The 25,810-nt window shown below is 36.1% G+C and overlaps 1 protein-coding gene across 1 annotated transcript in view; it reads right to left on the bottom strand.

Annotated features, from left to right (window-relative positions):
• Positions 1-8,991: 8,991 nt before the first annotated feature.
• BRIP1 (BRCA1 interacting DNA helicase 1) overlaps positions 8,992-25,810 on the bottom strand; it is a 57,347-nt gene continuing 40,528 nt past the window's right edge. The window contains exons 16-19 of the mRNA XM_074160722.1: positions 15,034-15,146; positions 12,652-12,734; positions 10,636-10,935; positions 8,992-9,869 (exon numbers count right to left, since the gene is read on the bottom strand). Coding sequence (XP_074016823.1) covers positions 8,992-9,869; positions 10,636-10,935; positions 12,652-12,734; positions 15,034-15,146 — 1,374 coding nt within the window. The remainder of the gene's footprint in view (positions 9,870-10,635; positions 10,936-12,651; positions 12,735-15,033; positions 15,147-25,810) is intronic.

Genomic DNA, 25,810 nt, shown 5'->3' with positions numbered 1-25,810 from the left:
CTTCCAGAACCAACTGCATTTGATTTATAGACAGCACATGACACGAAGTAATTTAAGATGACATATGATACCTCATGACAACGTACATGATTTAACACACGGTAGGCAGCCGTATAAACTACAACGTTGATTTTATCTCTACAAATATATTGCTCAATAACAGCAGGATCTTGTATTCAGAAATATATAACTGGGAGCTAAAACTGACTTAATCACAGCTTCTTCACTTTAACGCATATGCGTTTGCTCTGGCATATGATAGCATATAATAAATCCTCATTTTAAACTCCTTTCACTCATTCTATATGTCTTCATTTACATTCATATATTCCCAATAACATGAAAACAACAGGCATTTGATTTAAAGCAAGGAGATGATAAAATTAAAGCCGTATTTACCTCTACCATTGCTCATCCCCAGTCCATTCTACCTTTCTAAATAAGTAACATTATTTTCACACAACACACACAAAAAAATCCAGTAAAAAATAGTAGCCTCCCTCCTCTCCTACTCAAGTCACCCGGGATATTAATCTAGGCACAGGGCACACAGTTTGCAATGGATCCAAAGCAGAGATGCCAGTTGTTTCACAGGTCTATTGAAGATGACGGGATATTTTTTTTTCCCCAAGCCCCTTTTTGAAACAAGGACCTGCATTAAGAGATTAGATGTCTCTCTACTGAAAGCCCCGAGCTCTCAGAATGACTCTCCAAAGCCAGATGTGGTATTTTTTAGCCTATGTTGCTCTTCCAGGCCTACAAGTTCACCAAGATTTCTTTCTAGTGGGTAGAAATAGAATATAAGAAAAGAATAGGGAAGGAAGGGACTTGCTGAGAAAACCTGCAACAATTAACAGTGTCTTTCTAGCTAAAAGAAACAGAAGAAGTTAAACCTACAGGTAGGCTAAGAACATAACACTTGTTTATTTATACACTAATAAAACCACAACACTTTAAACCCAACACCAGCTGATTACACATTTATATTGATGCAGCTGGGACGAAAGGCAGCCAGTCCCCTCTTCAGTTGCCCACCTCATGTGAATAAAGGCACAGACGGTGTGCGGTGTGCACAGGCAGTCATGGCAAACAACAAAAAGAGGAACACAAAGCTTTCAATTCCCTGGCAGTCTTACAGAGCCCCTTGTTTTAAATGTACAGAAAAAGACCACTAAAGAGATAAAACAAGAAATCAGTTCATTATACCTCAGAGGAACCCATTATTTCATATTCTTTCGGTATACATTCCCTCAATGTAACATTTCATTATCTTTGATATAAAACGAATGTTAAAATACCATGAAATCTTAGCAATAGTATTTGAAATACCAACATTCATGGCATATAATGCTTCATAAATTCTATTCCATCATCACACTGTCATATAGTGCATTTCAAATAGCCTGTACAGTCAATAATGACACATAGAGGCCAAAACGTAAGGATTGTATTCAGTTTTTGGCAAAGTTTTAGTCTCAAAAATCTCTGATTAAATTCAATTAAATTTATATCCACAGAATAAATTCAGGAAAGGCATAGGTGTCCTAACGATACCTGCACAGCTCATTCAGGATGGAGCCTCACCCTCTGTTTTTATCTTAAACTAAGCCATTACTAAGAGTACAGTAAAAGAACACATCGCTTTCTTGTCTAGATTTCAAAGAATTCTATTGAGAACGTAGTTTGCTAACATTGTTGGAAATACAATACCTATAAAAAAGAAAATTTCTTCCTGTTGACTCCTTTAGACTTTGTCTTGTTCATCCATCAGGGTCTGATTAACATTTTTGCTATTGCCACAAATAACATAAAACTACACGTCTGAAAATTCAAGTCTGATTCTATCACTTGTGCAAATACGTTTTGTCCTGCTTTTCCTTTCATGAAAGACAGGAATAGCTGCTGCCCATTCTCCTGCCCCTTTTCATAAGATGCAATACTATACACACTGCATCAAATTAGGTATAGACAATTACAAATATATTAAGTGACCTGAACTTTGCTCTTAACTATAATTTCAAATCTCCGTGGTAGAAATTAGATGAATCGCATACAATTCACATAGATAAAATAAAGTTTTCATTCTACCTTTTACAGAAATGGTATTTTAATATTTACTACAAAAATCATTCAGTAATCATTTTAATATACAAAATAAACTAATTTGACTTACCCATGATTGTACTTTATTATTGAAACGAGTAACCTCAGCTCCTATCAAAGGACATGGAGACATTGACTGAAGGACGCAGCTCCTGCACTGCAAGTAACTTGTCAGAGAATATTCCTTCTCGTTCCAAATAGCATTTAAAGATAAACTGGCATTCAGGTCTTTCAAAAAGAAAGAAAAAGTGCTTTACATAGACATCAAGAGATACTTGAAAACAGATAAGAACGTTACATTTTGAAAGGTGAAGTGCAACTTGTGATCTTTTATTTTGCCAGAAAGTAACATGGTAAAGAATGGTTACTCATCTCTGCAGGCTCCGAAACTTCTAAAGTAAGAATCCTTGTGACAAAAACCCACATAAGATTAATTGTGCCATCCTAACACCAGAACTGGCCAGACACAAACAAAAGTAAGTACTTTACATTTGGTCTCTGTCACCTGGATGCTGCTGAAGGGTTACACATACCCTGGTCTGACATGTGGAAACATTTCATATTAAATACATTTCTTCTGCAGAGCCCTCCTTTAACCACTGGGGCTGGAGGGTATACGCCTCCAATTGACAGATTTTAATTTGTTATAAGAAATGTAAATGATTCTGTTATCTTTATCTTTTCTTTTTGATCAGAATAACAGGTGAGGACCCAAGAAATCTGGGAGTGGAGGGTAAGCTGGTAAACATTGTCAGGGTTTGGTTAAACAAAGAATTATTGACCAATAGGTAGGCAAAAATCAATACCAAGACCTTATTGACACAAAAAAGAAAACAGCGTTTGCAGCAACTGCACTCTGCCAATTGCTAACAGAAGAACACAGGTAGAATGCGTGATCTGTAACATGGTATTCAATGTCCCTTACAAGGAGGAAATTTCCTAATAAGGAAACCACTATAACAAAGGTTGGGTACAGTTTTGAACATTGTATGTAACAATTTAACGAAAGACAGCTTATAGTCTTTTTGAAAGCCGATGTGTTTCTCTTGGCTTAAAAAAGCTTTCCATTAAAAATATCTGCAAACCCTGTATAGAGCTATTTTGGAGAGTAAGTAGTGGGGCAAGAGGCTTGTACGGGTCCTCTTCGTAGAAGGAGATTTCAGACATAGATCAAGAGATAAAAGCATGTTACCAAAAATCAAAAACATCTGCAGGAAATGAAAGAAAACAATGTGTTGTATTTAATTTAAAGCTAAAGGACTTGACAAATATTAGGTGGCATTTATCAGTAATCAGTAAGATTTACCTTCGTTTTTCACTGGCATCTGATAAACCTTCAAAGTTTCTTTAAGATGACTAAGACTTGCAGCATCTGAGATGACCAACATCGTATTATCATCTTCTGAAATGGCACCTAGTTCACACGTACAATTATTAGTGGATTCTTTCCTTCTCGTATTAGTATTTCTGAAGAGTTTCCAGATTATTTTCAGTTCAATATTACTGTAGCAAGCCTTTCTCAAAATTCCTATAATTCAAGAAGTGGGGTGTAAGACTTATATATACATGGAGTTTGAATACAGTACTGTTCCAACATACTGCAAACTTTCCACATTTACAAGATGGTAATTTAGGCCCTGATCCAACACCCGCCAAAGTCAGTGAAAAGACTTCTATTGATGTAAATGGACCTTGGAAGAAGGCCTTATTTAAATTTTTTAATGTGTCCAAAATTTACTTTTCAACAGATAATTTTCCCCTTGTTATTACTCCCAAATTGACCAGTGAGTTTGAATCCACTTTGAATAGTGTCATTTATTTTTCATTTTCTTCAAACTGTGGCAGATTTTCTCAACTTTCATCAATCAACTGACATCTGAGATTCCGTTTACACAGCATAAAACTTCCCGCTGACAAGGGACACCTCGGTAACTGCAGGCATTAAAGTACCTCAGTGATTCACAACGCTTTCATTTAATACATAGCGATTCCATTTCACGGATTCTATACCAAATTGCAAAGATATGATGCTGCTGCTAAGTCAATATTAAGAAAATGAATTAAAGTCTACCGATGAGATTACACAAGTCTTTACAAGATACATTATGGTTGCTCTAGGAAAAGAGAGAGGTAACAAGTGGTCTCCATCACCCAGGCCTCCCTTTCTTCACCCGTAAGGCAACGTGGACTTTGCTAGCTGCCATATGACTTAAGTAGGTCCAGAAGAAATAAGAGGTATCTCCACTCTCCCTCAGGCTCAGGTTTGGTTTGCAGAAGAGGAGACTTCTACTTTCTTGATTTCTTCTGATCCAGACACTGTCTGGTCCGGCTTAATGACCCGATGTTGGGTTCAGTACATGACACAATGGAGTCATGAACCACTAGCTCACAATTCCTGCCTACTAAGCTTGGCCTCCCTCACTTCTGTGGCCAAAGAGGATGACTTTGAGAGGGTTGGGGTTTTTTTTGGTAGTGTCACTTCTTTGATACCAGTTCCATGCTTGCTTCATCAATTGATGAGCTTTTGGGGCAGTGGAAGGGATCTTAGAGAAGGGGAGGTGGTTTTTAAGGGTCCCATAACATAGGGACTGCCGTGAAGAAGACTCTGAACAAGAAACAGGTCTCTGCTGTGTCTAACACACACCTCTCCATCTCAACCTCTGTATCATTTCTAACACCTCCTATAAATGTAGCATTCTGTCTTGCTTTCGAGGTCCTGAGACATACTCACAAGGCACACAGAAGCAAATGTCATCTTACCTTCAGATTTCTGAAACCTGGGACCAGTTAAATCTTTACTGAATTCTCCTGGATGACAATGTTTTATATGTTGTTTGAGTGTACTAAGCATCTATATCTAATCGTTTCTGCCTATAACCAATGATTTTGTAATTAGGTCATTACCACACGTGGCCCAGTAGCCTGAAGATAGAGTACATTTTAAAAAGCAGAGTTGTTATTACCATTATCAGCTTTTAGGGCTTCCCAAATTAAAGTGCCTTACAAAAATACAGAGACAATTTCCAAGAACATATAATCCACATTTCGTACAATGGGTCAACCAAGGACTAAAAACCAAACTAAATTAATACCAGGTACTAACAGATTACATATTGAAGAATAAGTGTGATCATACAGGTTTGCTTTTTTTTATAATACAACTTTTGATAGTTTTATTAAAACATGTATTAGATTCACAGAGTTACTGTGCCAAAATATTACCAGGCTTCTCACAGCAACTGGTAGCAAATTAACACCTAATCCTGAGACGGAACATACCCCAGTGAAGGGGCCACTACGTTACAAATAATTTCTTTCAGCCTCCTCTAACACCAGGAGCAGTTGCTTCAGTTAGCTCTTAAATAATACTAGTCTGATTCCTGTTGTGCTTCAAGATAGGTCAATGAATCAGGACCAATGAATCAAGCAACAGAAATATGCCAGAAAGAGATTACATTAACAGTAACTTATTTTCACTGAAATGCCAAGTAAAAATAGTTGTGTTATTGTGACAACTCTGTCTTTTCTCCCCCCAAAAAGATTTTCTGCCGATCTCCAGTGCATTTACAATGACCTAGTTACCTAGTTACCATATCCAGTAGAGAAATTAACCAATTATTCCAAAATATTCCTCCAGTATCCAAAGCTGTGAAAGTAAAATGATGGATTACAAATTCTGTCATTCCCAACCTGAAACAAATGACCAGTCACATAGATCTTACCCTCTGCTTTTGGCAGTATTTCAGCTCCACAGACAATACAATAAAGTCCTTTCTTGCAAGGCTGGTCTCGTGTTTCCTTCTAACAAGACAATATGCAAATTAATGTAAATACTAGTTTGCATATACCAACTAGGCAGATTGAAGCATTTAAATATAAACACAAAGGAATATATCAAAACCGCTTCAGAGAAATACAGTACTTGAAATACTCAAAGAAATCTACTTGAATCAATGTTTGTCATTTATATTAGCTAATAGTTAAAATATAAACCATGCAAAAACTGCTTAACCTAACCTAACTAGAAATACTTTCATATAAAATATGAGGCATTTTATAGTCTATAACGCTCCAGACTATCACAGATTTAGTTTGGAATTTTGCAAAGAAGCCTAGGACAACAGGTGCCCGACTCTCATTGAGTTTCAGTGCAATTATGTTCTTACACTTTGCAAACTTTGGCCTAAAAACTAGGTACTAGGAATCACATCTGTAATGAGTTTGAGCTGGACTCTGCAGACAGTCCATATCTTCTACCTGTGCTAACAGGGCTTGAAAACACTCAACCTTCTTGTTTCCCACGAGAAACAAAGGTATCTCTTGAGTGTGTGAATCGCAGAGACATACAGCAAACCATGCAGACCACGAATAAACTATTTCATCTGCAGTATTTCACTTAAAAACATTATAAAATAAATCATTCTTATTTCCCTTGCACCTTGACATTCAACAGCAGCCACTTAAACCAGGTCCTTTATTCTATCCACAGGGTACCTTTCTTTCACAGGTGTAGCCACTTTGCCTAACTGTAGCTTTTCTTCGTCTGCATCGTCTCTGAACTTTCAATCCTTTAATAAATTCAAGATTTTATGATTATTTTAGTTGGAAGAGATCATACTATTATATCAAAGCATGAGAGGACTTTTCAGTAGTTTAGCTTTTATAGATTTGGGAAGTCAAAACAAACAATTGTAGTAAAGTTGGTATGTTGACTTCCCTTCTATTTGCAAGCTGGGCAGCATGGTTTTTAATTTAATATTGGGAATCACCATAAATATATTAACTATAGAAATAAAGAATCTTCTTACCACAAACATATTTAATATCGTAGTTAGTTAGATATAAAGACAAATTAAGATTGAATTCAGACAGGTTTTACACCAAAGGAAACTGTCCCTCCCTTACCCCCCAAAACCCAGCAGTAACACAAAGGATTATTATCCAGCAGTTGTCCCAAGCAACACAGTTATTGTCAGGATTGGAGTTTGGTGAATTTGTGGATAGAGATTTTTCAAGAAAAATTGAGTATCTAGTAGGCCGAATGCTGATATTTCAACACATTTAAAAAAAAAAATTGGTTAAAGAGTAATTTTATATAAAATGTAGATGATGTAAACCAAAGCAAAATACTTGACATGAAGAAGGCTGTGTCTTAAAGGATTTCTAATCAAAGTAAGATGCAACACAAGATCAAGAAAGGAGCAATCTGCTCCAGATAAGGAAAGGAAGATGGATTTTCTTTTTTTTTTTAATGATACGGATTTAAAGACAGACAAATCTTCTGAAAGACAAATAAGGGGTTGTGGTCTGTGAGATGAGCAGACAAGCCTCAAAGCTTAAGTGATTTCTAGTATCTATTTAGATATACATAAACATAAAATGTGGTTTGATGCAGAAGACCTGTTTTAAGAAAACTGAGCTATCAGAGACTCGGGAGGATCAGGCTGGGCAGCTCTTGGGAGTGCAGCTGCAAGATCACCTGCCAGAGGCTGCCCCAGCATTTACTGGGATTTGGGACACTTCAGGGCTTGCTTCTGCCCTGTCAACTAGTTCAAAACCACCAGCATCAAATGATTGAGCGATACCAGGAAACCCAAAACCAAGAAAAAATATGATTCTTAGGTGGCATCAATACAATAAAAAGTTTAACCAAATGCCTTGTACCAAGTACTGCAAGATAAGGCCTGTTAAAGAAATTCAGCAGTATCCTTGCCATTCTTGCAAACAGAGTATCTAATTTTATAAAGATGCATTTATTGTGTAAAGAATACAATATTGTGTAAAGGGATACAATTTAAATCCTATTGATATGAAGACATCCACAGCTCTGTAGGGGTGGACATCATAATCTTATTTAGATGAACTTCCATGGAAAATGACCAGTTAACAATTTCATCTCTGCTCTCAGTCAAAAAATACAAATACTTATGAACCTATCTCAAGATTGTAAAAATCCCGCATCTTTCTATTAATATATGACAGAAATGGACAGTCTTTTCTTGAAAAATCAGGCATAGTATGTTTTATTACAGAAAAATCCTGGCTGTTTTGATTGCAAGAAACAAAAGAAATGTTTAAAATACTTACAAAAAAAAAAGTAGACTGAGAAAGATTTAAAGACCTTTATGTACAAATTTACATTGCATAGAAAATGCGTTTGTAGGGCATACAAATGAGTACACACTTTGACATGAATACATACAGAACCTGACCACAAGAAATTAGACCCTCTCACAAAAGGAAATTTTAAAGAAACTTCAACTTTTATATATATATATATATATAAAAAAAAAAAATCTCTGAAGAAGCCTCTCATCATCATCAAATATCAAAATGTTCAAATACTGCTACCACACAGCTCCTGATAGTCATTTTCCCAAAAGAAACTTGAGGGAAACAAAGTACTGAAGAATAGAGTTATTTCAGTATCTAGGCTCAATCTATCATATTACTTGATCTGCAAAGATGCTGTTCTGCATATTTAACTTATAAAAAAAGGCCTAACAAATGCAGAAAACCATAATTTGATTATATGGGTGTTTTGCTTTCTGAGAAAAACCCAATTATTTGATTGTATTTAATGGTGGATTATTAAATCTGCAATAGACAAACCTCCTCAGCCTACAATTACACGTCAAATGCTACTTGGGCTTCTATTTAGCATTTCCACACATGATGTCCTTTCGCCACAGAGTTATGATGAAGAATCTTAATTATATCTATGGAAAACTGCACATTGCATAACCTCCACAGTGCAAACCAAAAAAGTATAATGAAAACTTGAGTCTGATAGTAGCACCTATTAAAAGAGAATTAGAAAGGCATCGCTGCTCTCTCGTGAGGCGATGCTGTAAAGGCTGCTCACTACCTTTCCTACAGAAGCTGTCCCTAAGTGCTGCTATTGTCCAATAGAAAAGATGACACACCTTTATTTCGTGATCTGGAAAGACTGATTTTCCGTTTCTTGGTGTCCATCTCTTGAGATGCTACCTGCTCTGCTTCTACTTCATTAGTCATCTCTACTTTATTCACTGCACTATTCTTACTCCCCTCATTTTGCATTATTCCATGTAAATGTGTGCTTCTGCCATCATCATCATCAATCTTATTTCTAGTCACACTTAGTGTTTCTGAGGTGTTGATTACAAAAAGATCATCTGCGACTGTGGAGTTTCCACATTCAATCTGATCCTCATTTGTATTACAGTTTGGAACCCGTGGTTCGATTTTCTGTTCCTCTGATTCTGCATCATCATAGAGCTCTGGTGTGAAGTAGATACTCTCATCCTCATCCTCAGCTTCTGCAGACACGTTTAACTTTGAAAGTTCAGATTTCCCTCCTGCTGAAGGGAACTCACTGCAGGGCTCAACTTGAAGCTGTAGATCATCAGAATGCTCTTCAGTAACTGGAGCCTCAGTATTTGTAACTGAAAAATTAGTTGTTTCCAAACATGATTCTGGTACGTTGGGTTTATGTTCTGAAATTAATGACGACTGGCATCGATTTACACTGTCAATAAATTCACTACCCCTATTCACATTCTTTTGTTTGCTACTTGCTGTGGACATGCAGCTCTTTGCTACAGGCAAAGGTGTTGAAGTCAGTGGTTTAAGGCAGCAATGTTCTTTCCCACTATCAGAATTAGTCCAACCATTCTGTTTTTCTCTCTCTATTTTAGTTGCTGGCATTTTGGGTGTCGAGTCCATATGTTTTCTTCTTTGTGTTACATGGTGAGAATGACTCTCTACATCAACTTTCTGGCCACCTGTGAAAAATCACAAAACATTAATTAATTGTATATGCCTTCCCCCCACTGATTTACTACATGTTTAGTACATCAAAATTACCACTGTTTTATTAGGTTTACAGTTATTTTATGATAGTCATTAAGATCCAATGCAAACAAAAGCCCAGATGTTACAACTATCTTTGCACATGAATTGTCTTAATTAAATCACTAGATTAACTGGCACGCGTAAAGTTAAAGTATGACTGGATTTAAAATTTGTATTTTTTTAATATTGTGCTCTTATGTTATTTACATCTTGCTTGCCTGAAATGAAGTCATAAGATTTCCTAAAATGTAGGAATGGATAGATATTTACTTGTAAAGCTGGCACCGGAAGAGATGATATGAAAGGTATCTCACAGCGATGTTTAAACAACAGATGTAGTTTGAACTGAGGCACTCATCTTGCAATAACGCTAATCTTTATGCGTTTGAAATATATTTTAAATTCTCTTCATAATTTTCAATTGAAAAGAAATTTAAGTGGAAACATTTTTGATTGCACTATAAACTTATCAAACATTATCAATTGTTTTAAGACAAGCAGACGGAATGACAATCAGTCTGTTGAGCACAGCTCATACACATTTGTGAATAATTATCATTTTGTACCACAGCACTTCTGTAATTTTAAAAAGCATTTGTTTCCCCGAAAAAGATACAATTTCACATTGAAAGTTGTTAATGAAGTTTTTTCCACAGGACATGAACATACTTGGTTTTGTTGTTGCCATGACGTTACTCGGCTGATTTGATGCTGTAGCATTAACCAAAGTGATGGTTGTAGTAAAATTAATTTCTGAATCCAAATTTTGCTCCTCACTTTTAGCAGGAACATCTGGTGACAGACGAATAGTTGCATCCTGTTGAGAGGCTTGTGACAGGTCTTTTGAATTTGAAGGTACATGGAGAAATTCACTGCTGCACGCTGATGGACCACCAACGCCTTTCAGGTTCCTTACAGCAAATGCACGCAAGGATTCAAGTGCGCTGGCAAACTTCTCATGGTGCTGGATTTGTTGACGAACCCATTTAGATAATCCTAAGAAAAAGAAAACACAAAGAAGAAAAAGAAAAGAGAGTGTTACTACAAAACTACACCATCTATACCAGATATTCCACATCAGTAAATATTACCCTAATGTTGGAAACACTTCTACATATGCATAGACAGACCCATAGAGATTTCAAGAAGCTGCTCATGAAAGTAAGATAATGTTTGGCTTCCTTTCCAGGGCTGGGAACTTCATTTAATCAATGGTAGTATTTTTTATGAGTAATATTAACAATATTATTCTTTTTTATTAAAAGGCCTTCACCTTTTTCACTGATACTCTTTGAAGTTCCAACTGCCGCATTGCAAAAACATTGTATTTCTTTTATGCCTGGATGTTCATTTTGCCTGTTATCATGAATTATTAAAAAGTAATTTCAGCAATTTATTATCATACTGACAGGGTCTGACAGAAATTAGAATATAATGAAGTTTTTACAGTTTTATTTCAGATTAAGCAACAGTAACTCAGATATTCAGGAACAATCACAACTGCCCAATAGCTAAAATATAATGCAATATGCTCTTATACCACAATCATTTTTAAAATTCTCAAATACCAGGTGCCTTGAGCACAACCGGCGTTTAGATGATGTTGAAACACACGAGTGAAGTAAAAACCACCTTTCTTGATTTTTAAAAAGTGTTTTTAAACCCATTTAAATATTCTTTTAGTATCAATTTAAAAAACAAAACAAAACAACCCAGAGAACTTGCTTCTTTTGTGAAGTTTTACTTTTTAGAAAAAGTACTGACCTTACCAAGCTTGAACACATAGATTATTTGTATTACTGTATGTACTACGTCTGTTTACTTAAACAATTTAAATGTATTTTTAGTAGAAACAGACATGTCAGAAAACGGTTTGACTTGTATCACAGCAGCTGAGCTCCACCTGCTGACTAGACTGCAGCATTAGCTGTTTACATCATCTTTTTGCCCACCTCTCCTAAACAGGGCAGGAACAAAGATGCAGAATGCATTCCTAAGCAACTTCTTTTTTCATTTTCTAAAAAATATTAATATTTATTTAAGGTAGCGTGTACCACCTGGTTTATCTTCACTTGTTTCTAGCCAGTATAAAATTACAAACAGAAAAGACTTTCTGCATATTGAGCATTTAGTGATTCCATAATGGGAATGGTACAACCTTTACCTGGTCTTACCTAAAAAGCCAGAATGTTCGATCCCGACTGCAAACCCTAAGCATTAAAGCTCCCTATAGGCTGAGAGTATACATTCACCAGAGACTTATCCAAAGTCCAAATAAAAATCCAATAACTACTTTTTTTAATACATACATATATATACATACACGTGCACACATTTGTCTACGCACATTATATATATTTAATATGCAAAGATCAAGAGTCCTTAAGTTTTTATAGGTCACATTTTAATAAAGAACTCTCAAATTCTGCATCCTGACATTTCTATATCACGATCAGCATATCCAAAAGGGGAATGAAATTAAATTGACCAAACCCTGGTATCAACGTGTTTCAGTATATTTAATGAAATAGCAATACACCGGGGCACAGTTTTAAAGTTTTCAGTTTCAACTGCACAATTTTGAGTTCAATGGATACATTTCGTTATGACTTTTCCTACTCACCTGTATTTGTACAACCATATTTCTGTAATCTTAATTTTTCCCTATTTGTTAATATTAGGATCTTTCCCAGAAAGATTTTTACAGCTTACCAGTTATGTACTTATTAGGGTTATTCCGGAAGCGGTCGTCAACTAATATAAGAGCACCCCAGTCATTCCTATGTCTTATACACCTGTAAGCAAGCAACAAAAAGGAGTGTTTATGTAATTAGAGTGCATATGGTAAATAACCGTGGGGATCAGACAACAGGGATTGCAATATGCAAATATATACAGGAAGTGCTTTCCTACCATCTTGCATTAAAAATTGTTATGGATGTCATGGAAGTTTAATTTTCCTTCAGTTCTTAAATTTACTATACAAAAATAGGTAAATTTAAAAAGAACCCACACAAATATTTAGCAGCTAATCAAACCATATGACATTTATTTCCCACTCTTAACTGGGTAGTGTAAATACTGAGAGAAGAACATGTAAAAGTGTAAAAGAAAATAAAATGGACTGATGTAATTGCAAACAGTTTTCAAATAACTAAGCCGTATGTTATTCCTAACTGTCTTCAGTAACAAAATGAATAATGCTACAGCCTGAAGCTGTGAGTGATACCGTTGAGTTCATAATTCAGTTGTTTGAAGCCTACAGAAATAATCCAATAGGCACTTTACATGCACTGATATTATTTTTAACATTTTTAACACGGATTTCTCTACTGCCTGCCAGAAAAAAAGAGTTATTAAAGAACAGCGATAATATAAATGAAATATGGAAAAGAATCTGTCAGTAACAGTTTAGGACTATTATCCCCATTGTATAAGAAGAGGACAACTTTTGAAGATGATGTTTACAAAAGGTACATAAAACCATAAGTGTGGCAGAGTCAGGGTTTAAAATGGGAGTGACAAGGCTGGCTCTCCAAAGAAATATTATTTATTTATATTTGAAGTCTCTCCATGGTAAGAAAAGGTACCAAAACATCCTTAAGAAACAGATTTCTTCCATTTTTTTCACTGCTTTAATAACTGTTTTTTTAAGTCATAGTTTCAATGACTTACGCCCACTGGAGACACATCCTACACTTCCAGAAAAAGTAGGACTGCAAGGAATTCATGGCGTGATTGTCACCTGGCCACACACCCCATTGGTTATATTCCCAAAGGCTGCTATTTCATTTCATATAATTACTTCATATAGTTACTTCATATAATGTAACAGCACTAAATTAAGAGAAAAGTGCCAAACTGGAATTCTTCTGCTCACTTCTGACCCCGCAGGCATCTCTGCAGTAAGAAGCTTTGCCTAGCTACTATTAACTCGGTATCGGCTTAGTAGACTCCTCTGGTTTTATAGAAATAGTCATCATACACTGCCATCCCTCGCCAAAGCTCAGTTTACTGACAGCTTAGTCCAATGGTATTATAAACAATTTATATATTTGTGTCAGAATGGAAGTCTATTCTCTCCACTTAACTTTAGACCAGCATAATTTCATTCAAATTATAAATTCTACATAAGCAATTTTCACTAAAACTAGATTTAAGTTAAAATTTATTTCACAGTGACAAAACCTCAAATTCATTTCTTACTATTAGCATTTCACCACTTTAATTTTTCTTAAAAAAAATTTAACTAATGCTTTCACTATCCAAAGAGGAATCTAAGAAGTCAGACCTGTAACAAGAATTTACAATGAGATTTTGCTACGTAGACTATTTTCTCTCAGTTTTCCTTCTAAACCTTCATTTACATCATCACATTTGTATTCGGTCTAATTCAAATAAGAGTCTTCCAGCTGATGTTTCTCCTCTTATCTACAGATCTATGTCCGTACCTCTATGACAGATGTATGGCATCTATGATAAATAGCTGTATCTATGTATATGATAAATTTTGTGGGAGAAGGATGAATTAATTCTATCCTGTTAATAAAATTTGGGGGGAATTTTTTCATTCGAGTAAGTAAGCTATACCACTTCTGCTAAATCTGCAAAGAGATCAGTGAGCATGATAATTGAATTGACCTTTTGCAAAGGGCTGAGAACCACCCCTCACCCCACCCCAATATCTTTCCCTTTCAAAAATACTTGTAGCCTAAACATCAAACAACTGTTCCGAGCCAACCGAGAGCGTGAACAATTAGTGCATTTGAAAAGACCTAAGGAATTTTCATTTGGTTTATAAGTTCAAGAACTATTTGTCTCTGCAAATCCATTCCTTTCTGTATAACTGGACCACAAGCAATAAAACCTGCAATCAAACTAAAGCGGACTCTGAATGTAAAACAAACCCTCTGAATTATAACAACACTCAAAGGCACAACAGACTGAAAACCAGACAGCTGCCAGTACAGAACAGCCGAAGGCCTGATTTATCACCTTTGTGTTAACAGTGAGGACTTAATCCTTAAAGATGTCACACCAAAAAAAAAATTTCTACAAATACATATATTTTTAATTATGTTTGGTTTATCTCACCTTCCCAGGGCCTGGTTCAGAGCCCTATAAGCTTGAATTTCATACCACTGACTCCCCGGTAAAAGGCCTCTTGTATTTTTGTGCTGGTCATTGTATTTCCTCTTTAATTCAACCTAAGGAAGATAACACAAGATATTGTTTTTAATAACGATGTTGAAAAGGAAATATTCTAAAAAGGGAAAACAAGCAAACGTTGATTAAATAAGTGAATATATAAAGTGTGCTTCAGTGTTTCAACCGTGTATTTTAAATATTAACTGATTATGGCTTTTACCCCTCTCAAGTTATTCTTAACATGTGACCTATTCCAATGACTTATAAGTATTAACACAACAAGCGCACACTTACCAAATCTCTGTGCTAGTGAGGAAAGGATAATCTGTTCACACAATCAAAAAAACCCCGATACAAGCAAATGGACTAATTAGACTACAGTTTTCTTTGCTCATCTCGAAATAAATGATACAATGGAGATCTTCATCCTTTCCTTTATCACAAACGCTGACTCCTAATCTATAGCCGGGACCAGACCATACTTTTCTCAAGTGAGTGTTAAGCAAATATAACCCCTTCTTCTACAGGAGCTAAGAACAAACTTGAAAGAGAGTGGCCTTGCCAAAGCTCCAGCGCCAGCAACACCGGTTCTAATTCCGAGCTTGGCATCACCTTCTAGGGTTTGGAAACAAACGTTTCACTGGGTAAATGTAAAGCACAGGCGGCAGCAAAGGTTTGCAGGCCCACGGGCTCACGGAAGGCAGAAAAGGGCACGCTCGTCTTTTTTTAAAAACGTTCTCTCCTCGCTGCTTCAATCAATCTCCTCGATATCAACTGCACAAGAAATCCCCTGCCTCCCCTTCCTAACCGTATGGATAACTACACATCCAATGCCTGGTCTGAATTTGAACAACAATTTGTATTTTGACATTATACACAGTTCCAGTGTACATCAAAAGAATTTATTATTACTGGGAGGGGGGATGATTGAATATATTTTTTAAAATAAACAATCACAAAACTACACCAAAAAGGGTCTTTCCGTTGCTCTTTTGTACAGTATTAACCTTTCTAAACTGACAAGTGAAAGGACACGCTTCAGGAGAGAAAACAGCAGACTTCTAACCTCTTCTGACAGGTAACTTTCAAGTTGCATTTGGATAAGAAATTTTATTTTATGTACTTATGCCCTTTAAATTGCCTGTCAAATTTACAAATTCAATCTTTACAGCCAGAAAGTAAATTCAGTTTGATTTCACAGATTTAATATTTGTTCCAGTCACTCAGAATTTATCGACTGGCATGTGAAGTTTCCTTTGTAATTTTCAAAACTGAAGATGATTTCTTCTGAACGGTTCATGAACACTAAAACCATTCTTTAAAAAGGAACTTACGCTTTTCTGTGCATTTCTACAAATGGAAATACCACCCAGGGAAACAAAAGGGTACTCCTCACCATTTGAAATGAGGGAAAATTTTTAAAGTCTTTAAAACATTGCTAATGACAATATATTCCTGAACATACTTTGCATTTGTCTTCTAGTCCTAGTTTTCTAACAATTTCCTCTTTTGAAGAATTTCCATTATCAGGAGGATTTTGGCCAATTCTAACAAATGTAGCTTCACCGCAGTTTCTTACTTCGCTAGCAGACTATTAGAGTAACTAGTCACATGTCTTATACTGATAAAAATTACACCATTTTTAATCATGTGCATAAAACCACTGAAGTAACAGGAGAAGCCAAACCAGTCAGGTCCCCTGCACTGTATTGCATTGCCCTGTGAATAAAAGACTTCACTTCTACATTCTTCTAATCCATGTTAGCATTATGCAAATGTATCCTGCTTGGACTGCACATCAACGGCCTCTCATCTGTCAAATTATACAAAAATCCATATTCTCTTGGTCTAAATGTGTAATATATCTTTAAAACCTATCTTTTCTCTCTTAATTTTAAAAGGGGTTAACAGAAAACAAACCTTCTGTTTTCTCACTTGAACCATCGTGTCTCAGCGTGAGATGACAACTTACATTGCTGAGAGTTCAGTTTTCATTAGAAGTCTACTAAAGGTAAAAGGCCAGGGCATGTCATTTTAATGCAATCAGAATCTATTTCATTGTATAACTCTTACATTATCAAGCATCAAATCAACGCCCGATTCAAAATGACATGTTACATATGTGAAAAAGCCAGTCTCTCCTGCTAGCAAATATCCTAAATGTGCAGTAAACCACAGGCTAGAAGGGATTAGTTAAAATGTCAAAAGACAGCCTTTTACTTTTACCTGTTCATCCTTAAAAATATACTCTTAGCTCTCAGGCATGCTTTACAGACAAATAGCTTGGGCAAGCAGCGGCAGAAGGCCCGTGGCAAGCGCTGCCATCTTGTAGCTGTCAGACAGATTAGTCTTTGATCTGTCTGGGAGGTCACGGTCACATTCACATTAACTGCAGTCTAACAACATTATACCTGCTAACCGCTCCTTCTTTTAATGCTTAATTAGTTCGACATCTTCCACTATGGAATATTAACTGAGAAATATCAACCAAAAAATAAATGCCACGAACAAATATTTTTTTTATGACTTGGAAAAGTATTTTGAGGCAGTTTCTGCTACAATTCAAAAGAATTTAAGTGTATTTTTCAATCAAAATTAGTAATACAAGTTTTACTTGGACAACAACAACATTAAAATCTAATATAATGAATGCTGTTTAAGTGTTTGATAAACCACATAAAAGAAGTTCCCTGTGGTAACATTGCTTCACATGAAGAAACTCAGACTTTGTCAGGATTCAAAGGATATATAAGTACATAAAGTGGATTTATACTGTGATGACCATAGGCAATATCAGGTAGCTTATGACACAAAGCTCAGAAGACCAGCTCAAAAAACTAGAGCTTGTTTTTGAACCCCAAAATAACCTGCAAATTCAGGTTCTGAAGCCTGCAGAGTGCCTTTTAGCAAAACGAACATTGATTTTTGATTTATTCAAAACAAACATAAACATGGTTATATTTAACAGCAAGGTACACAAATATCAATCTCTTATGAACTATGTATTGCTTTATTTAACCAAATGTAGTGCTATATTCAGACCTGTTCTTTGACAAGACATCACTTCACAAACATTTTCAATTGTCTCCTATTTCCTCTGGTAGATTAAAAATGACCTGCAGTTTGTAACATGTGGGATTGCAAACCTGATTCCCCAGAAGTCTAAAGACAAGACAGAAGCTCCTGAATACAATGGCACTATTGTGGGCAGTTACACAGAGTGCTCATCCAAACCTGTGCTTCTCTTTACACCAGCACTTCGCAGTGTTGTGACAGCCCAGGTTAAAGACACACAATTCCTGAAAGGAAAAAGGCAAATAAATCTGGAACAATGTCAGTGCACACACACATGTGTAGGTAGGTACAGCTACACGCACGCACACACACGTGTGTAAACTCATGCCCTTCGCTCCTCAGCGCTCTCCTCCATCTATTCTCCATGGAAATAAAAGTCAGAAAATGGATATAAATGTTTTTTTGGCATTCCACTGGCTTGTTTCTCTGGTTTTATGAGAGGAAAAATAGTAATGAAAACAAAGACCATTGCTCATATCATCGAAAAAAACTTTAAAAGACACATTCATGTTTAACATCTACTAATTCCCCACCTCCTAAAAACAAACAGGCAAAAAATACCAGGTGGTCATTCCATGCTTCCATACCCCCCCAAAAAAAGACATAAAAATGGTTTTTAAGCAAATCTACCATCCTAAAAACCTCATGTGTCCAGTTTAGAGTCTCTCTTCCACCTGAAATAGCAATAATTAGAATTCTTCAAGAACATACTTGCCATCTACTTTCCGCCTGATGAATGCCAAGTAATCATAAAAGTTTTTAAGTGCCGGGAAGTGAAAGACATGAAAACCCATTTCTTTTCTTTTACATCTGAAAATCCTTAAATGGAAGTAGCATTAAATAGCGCAGCATTTAACTTTCCCCCTCCTCACTTCAAAAAGCAGTAACAACGTCTGTGAGATTTAAGACTAAATAATGCACGTGTAAAGACCTGGGTGAGTCATAGAGTATGCTTCAAACTTCCTCACTCCTCAGTGGACCTGCTAAAAGCCGTATCTAAACACAATGTCCCGATTTATTACCCCAAAGGAAAAAGATACTATGGCAGGACGCTATCTTTAAACACTCCAAGTGCAGTGTTAATACATATATAACAGTATGAAATAAGCAAATGCTTATTACCTATAACTTTTCAAACTAGATTCTGTATATGATTATAATTTATTGAGGCCATTCTAACCATCTCATATACCTAAAGATGGTCACCAGACACAAACACAACACTCTCTTCTGCTTTTTATCTATGGAAATACTGTATTTCTTTAAAAAGCGACAAAAAAAAGCCCCAAAACTGTGAATAAGACATTATCAGCCAGTGACATGGTCAATACTTTGTACTACTCAATTATCCTCGAGATGCTCTGTTCACAGCTCCATTTAAAAATAGTGCAGGTGACCTTTTCTGCCTGAAAATTTCTATGCGCACTTAAAAATTTGCCTTGCTCTGATAACAGCAAATTAAATAAAGAAATAACATCTCTGCAGACCTCGATCTCAAAGCAGCCACATCTTGCAGACTGTTGCATCCAACCAGTGCACCTAAAAAGATACTGAGCACCCAGGGGATTTGAACAGTGCAACGTCTGTTGCTTCAATGAAGATATAATCAAAACTATGAAAAGTTACTGAAAGTGAGGGGGAAAAAAAAAAGTAAAACCATGGAAGGGGCACAAAAGAAACTATATACAGATAAGCACTGATATCTTGTTTCCCCATATGAGAAATGACTTAAAAAAGTAAAGGCAAACGACCCAACAGAAACCTCCTGTCCATTAGGGTCTACTATCCAGCCAATGCCATTTTCTGGGGCAGAAACACAGTGCTACCACTTTATGCAAAGCCGTATTTCACTTATTTTGAATTCACAAGGTATTTTATGACTAAATGCTTCCTCAGTAGTCTCACTCTTAATCCCAGTGTTAGATGGGAAGCTTATGTAACGTTGTAACCGCTGAACACTTTTAGTATTGTCAACTACACCATGTGGCATCTCCGAGATCGGGAAGTTTTACGGTTTGACAAATCTTGTAGCACATTCACCCCAGGCCCATCTACTCATCTCAGTCTTGTAGGCTTTGAGGGACTGTGAACAAGTGACTTGATTAAAATCTAATGCAACCAAAACTCTCCTCTGAAGAGAAAATTCAATCCATTTCCAGTGAAGCAGAAGTGAAAAAAATCAAACAGCTTCCCTTGAGGTCCAACGCTGCTGCATGCGCTCGGTGCCGCTGCGGCTGAGGTGAAGTGGTAAGTGTCAGTCATCCTTACAAATCCCCAAGGTGATAGCTTCACTTTTAAAGCTTTCAACATACTTTGACAGTAAAGTAAAAACTTAAAGGTCACCACTACTTGCTAAGGACAAGATAAACACAAGAAAATCACTCTGGAATTTTTTATGGATCAGAAAAGTAAACTATTCAACGTAAAGGAAAAGTTTTGATTTGCTGTATTATTTATCCAAAGGCTTAACTTCCGGATATATTCAGGGATGATTTCTGTGATCTGTGCCAACGTATTGACATTAGCCTTGCACCAGTAGAAGAGAAATGCCATCCTCTAGTCTTACATGCTCAGGTAACTTAAATGTTACCTTTCTTAGCTACAGGAGTGCTGTATTCCATAGCATTTTACAGCTACTTCCACAAATCAAGCCTCTGCCATCAATGTTTTTTTTTTCCTAAATTGAATTCTATTGGATGTGAGAAGAGTGTGGGTAGCTTTGACTTTTTACAACCGTTCTTATTTCTGGAAAAGTGGAAAGTGAAAGGTTTTTGAGACATCTTACTGCTTCAAAGTGATGTAAGAAATTGCCACACCACCACATATTTACTTGGGTTTTTGTAACACGGGTACCTACACCTCCTGACGGTTTCCTTTGGGGAGAAGGGGAAAAAAAAGAAAGTGATGAAGACCTGCAATATCCAGCCAGTCGTCTCATTATGATGTGATTCTGCAGACTCACAGTGCATCACCCCTTGGTAAGCAGTATCACAGCAGACTGAAATAATTTCCAGCTTACTGCTGCAAGCCAAGAACAGCACAGGCTGAATGACACGAAAGCAGAAGTATATTGTCTCAATAATTGTTATTTAACACATAGACGCTTGCTGCGTAACATTGCACATCTCGATGCTGTAAGTATATTTCTTACATCCTTTATCAGCTCAAAAAGCTAATTTGCAATTAAAACACACAATAAAATTGAATATGAAGTGGGGCATGGAAGAAAGACAAGTGTGTATGTGTTTGTGTATATACACAGACACATACACACGTTGCATTTTTACCTTATTCAGTATTTCCCCTCTCTGAGAAGATTCAATAAATAATATACCACAATGTCTGGCTTTCCTGTGAGAGTTCCATAAATGTTTTTCTGCTCCCCACTTTATATTTCTAATTTTTTTCACAGTAATGCAGAGAAGAAGGAAGTAAAAGTGGCTCAGGTTTAGACAGCTATTTATATAAGACAATCAAAGAAACAAAAAATCCAATCATTTTTTACAAACATTTAAATCACACTGAAAATGACGGCACACGCTGTGTCTCAAGGCTCCTCTAATGAATGTCAGATTTGACTGGAAAGTTGTGGCAAAGTTGCTCAGAAATATTCAGCCTCAAACAATCCCATCAGAAACAGAACAGTCAGTCTTAGATCTCTAAGAAAATTCTTAACTTCACTGTGAATTATCAAATTCTACTGAAGACAAACACAACAATGACCTTCCCATAACATGTAATTTTCTGTGCTAGTTTGCCCATATTTTAAAACAATATTTTCTTTTTAATAAGAAGATATTATATTTTATAAGTGACGCAAAACTATGACAGAACTCATACAGTGCATGGTACGTTTCTCAATTCAGGTTAAGCATCTAAAATAACAATCATTTCCTTAGAAAATTTTCTTTTCCTAGAATATAGGAAGCAAGAAATGAATTATTTCAGCAACCATTTACCCAGCACCAGATTCTTTCTCCTTTCAATCAAGAAAAAGCATATATAGGCTTAAAAAGTGCCTCAAGGACTAGAAATTAACTTAAATATTCAGAAAAATGCCATTATTTTGAAATGGTACAAATAGCTCAATTTGTTGAGCCCTCAAGAAAAGGGAAAGAAACTTCAGCCTGATAGCTGCAAATTCTTTGTATCATTAAGTAACATATAACCCAGAAAATGGTAATTGAAATGATGTGTTCCATCATGTTTCCCAAATTATGTTGCTGGAAACAATAAAGAAAGCATTTGCCTTCATAGTTCATATTCACCCCATAGCAGCTATGGGAAATACTTCTCGTTAACGGCAAAAAAAAGCTACAGTTCTCGAGTAATGTCACTGCACAGAAATCCTGGCCTTATCAAGATTATTTTCCTTGCACATCTATTGATGTAGAAGGGTTTGACTGCATTTTCCTCTATATTTTGGTAAAGTTCTCTTAGCTGTTACATGATTAAGTACACTCTACTGTACCACGATCAAAAGCATCTGGAAAGGTGGAAGTGAAGAAATGCTCTCTGGGAAAGTTAGCTTAATGCTTGCACTTCAGAGTCGCCCATTATCAACATTTCATAGCGAGTTTCTTTATTTTCAGGTCCCCAAGGTACGAACAGTAAATTATGACTCGAACTAAACAAGTCACACTTGGCTCCAAAATCAGATTTTCCTACCTCCAGTTTCAGGTCCCAGAGGTGGGCAGAGGAAATCCTGGTCACAGCCAAAGAAGTCATTTTTGGCTCTGAAATAAATTTTCCTGCTTTACTAGAGCCAAACCCTACCATTGAGAGTACCATGGCTTTAAGCAATACTTTAACGTTTCTTTTATATATTTTGCTTAAGCAACCTGATTCTTCAGCAACGTGACACCATTTTCAATAACACAGAATTAGGGTTTTGGCCTCTCTTTATAAAATCAGTATTGTTTATTATCAAGTACGCTTCTGAGCCTTAGTCATTTCTCTCTAACACTGACCAAGTGCTTTAGACTCTTCCCTTTGTGAAAAGGAATGAATGTAAGATACTATGTAGTTAAAATTTTTAAATGAGGCAACTGGAAAAGAAACTAAGTTATATTCTTTAAAGGTTCTACAGAAAATAACGTAACTTATAAAAGCATACAGTTACTTAAGGAGACCCAATACTTGCCATTTAATACCAGAAGTTGTGGCATATATTTAGCACAAACATATGGAGAAAATAAAATTGGATATTATACATCACACTTGACAATGAGTTTCTTGCCCATATAAAGACCAATGTCTGGATCCAAAAATGCTACAATTCAAAATATATAACAGAAGTTAATGAATAGTATGTTAGCATCAGATAACATGTATATGGGATTACACATCTTTTTCTGTCACATTATTTATGTTCTCTAATATTACAGTTCACTGGTATTAGCATCAAGTTACAAATCATAAAATATATTTAGAAAGCAGGTTGATCACAGACAAGTAATATTAGTGGAGATGAGCCAACATCAAACTGCCAACATAAAATATTGGTCTCCAAAGATACAATTCTACAAACCCTTGTGATCGTGCTCAGTCCTAGAAGTATTAAAGGGATTACTCACACAAGTAGAAGCTGTGTGCAGGAGTAAGGGGTTATGGAATTGAGTCTTAAGAGGACTTTTATTAACCCAAAAAAGCAGACAGGCAAGTGCATTTTCATGTAGAAGCAGAGCACTTTTTAGTGATTTAAACCAATCCCAGAAGTATAACATTCATGGATATTCCAAGGGAATTGTTAATCTCTTGCATTTCCTATTTTTAAAGGGATGTCATTATTAATCATCTTACCAATTTCTTCGTTTGGTATATCTTCTAAGCACCTATTGCTATGTAAAAGCAACAGATGTACCTGTGTTCATAATTCTATGTCTATAGAGGTCTAACTTGACTTGTGTCACTGTGGTTTGAATTTTCTTCTGTCAAAGTTGGAAGCTTTAAAATTTCCACGTTTTAATCCTTTTTCTGGTTAGCTACAAAACCTAAAGAAACATTAACGGACTGTATCAAAACAGCAAATGTAACTATCCTATAAAATGTAACTGTTTAGTTTGGGAACTTAACGCATTCTAAAATCCAACAAAAAACCCAAACAACTATATAGCGTCCTCTAGTGTTTAAAAATCTGGATTCTTCCAACCACAGGAGGAAAAAAGAATTCCAATAGGAAAAACATTTAAAATAAAATCAGCCACCCTAAAAGAAAATGACCCAGTTGTTCTTGGAAGGGAGAATTCTTATCTTCTCAGTATAATGGATTAGCTCTCCCAGAAATATATAAAAAGTACAGTTTCAGGTGAAAACTGGTGTCTTGTCCCATTCTCCCTCCCCTGCCCTCTTTTTATTTTCAATTTTACACGCCAATCTTCACTATCAACAGCCAGTTTTCCTTAAAAATATAATTTCAAGTCCTTTCCTGAGCTGACGTGCCAGTGAAAAACATGCTTAATCTTCCAAATTTCTTTTGTATCTATGCTTACGTTTCTACAAAGCTACTAATTAATCTTCTTCAGTGAACAGAGTGACTATCCTTCACTTTATCCGTCTTCATGGAAATTAAGCTCAACCAGTAAAAGAAATGTGCATGAATCCAGAACTTTTTGGGGTATCTGATAAACCTAAAGCCTTGGATAAAACAAAACCTAGTTCAATTTAGGGACGTGCTGCCAGCTGGATACCGCTTTGGATCCAAGTTCTTGAGCAAAAGACACATTTACAATAAAGCCCATTTCCCCGAGCACTATTCTAGGAGCGCCGCCACACACCAGACAGCTCCTCAAACCTGATGCTGAGAGACTGGTGCGTGCCCTCCTCTCATCTAGAATTGATCACTGCAGAGATTTGTGCATTACCATATCTAAATATATACACTCAAACCTTTAGCCGCCTGCAATTTGGCAGCCAGTGTTTCTATGCCTACTTAAAAATTTAGAGGTTTTCTTCAGTCTAATTAAAAAAAATAGTTTAACACAACACTGATTTTTTGGTATTTAAGTTATCAGTAATAGGATGTACTGCCTGTGATTCTATTATATTACATATTTTGTTGAACTCACGGTAAAATCAAATACACTATTTTAATCTTAAGGACCATAATCCACTGCGAACATATTTCACTCTTGACACATTCTTTTCAATTTAACTTTGTAACATTTAGAACACAAAAATACTGACTTTCTGGAAATCATTTGAAGTAACTTGTAAGAGTTCCAGCCATCCTACAGACCAAGTATTTCCAAAATATCACTTCAATGCATCCTTCTAAAACAAAGCATTTCTAACTCTAGAAAGGGTGCTAAGTATTCTTTGAATGTAAACGTTTTTGTACTCAACTACAGTGTATTATATTTTACTAAGATAAAAAATGCTGTGGCTGAGTAAGTGCTTCAAGACAGTTATGCAGGCACTGAAAGAGCGTTGCAGCAGTCAGCCACCACCAATATAACCTTACGAGTCCTTATAGGATGTGGGTTTTTTCCACCCAGCCTGTAATTAGGCGCACGCTGCAGACAACAAAGAAGTCTTTGGTAGTTCGCTTAAGCTCAGAACACATCTCTAAACCCAAAGCTGAGTCTGTTTGGGCTTTCAAGTGCAAACCCATAATTTTCTTGTTTGATTTGGCATCACTAATAACCAG

The sequence above is a fragment of the Numenius arquata genome, chromosome 18 (genome assembly GCF_964106895.1).
Source record: "Numenius arquata chromosome 18, bNumArq3.hap1.1, whole genome shotgun sequence".
NCBI classification, from domain to species: Eukaryota; Metazoa; Chordata; class Aves; order Charadriiformes; family Scolopacidae; genus Numenius; species Numenius arquata.
Note: the sequence above shows the minus strand (reverse complement) of the source record. Positions and strands in the feature narration are given on the sequence as shown.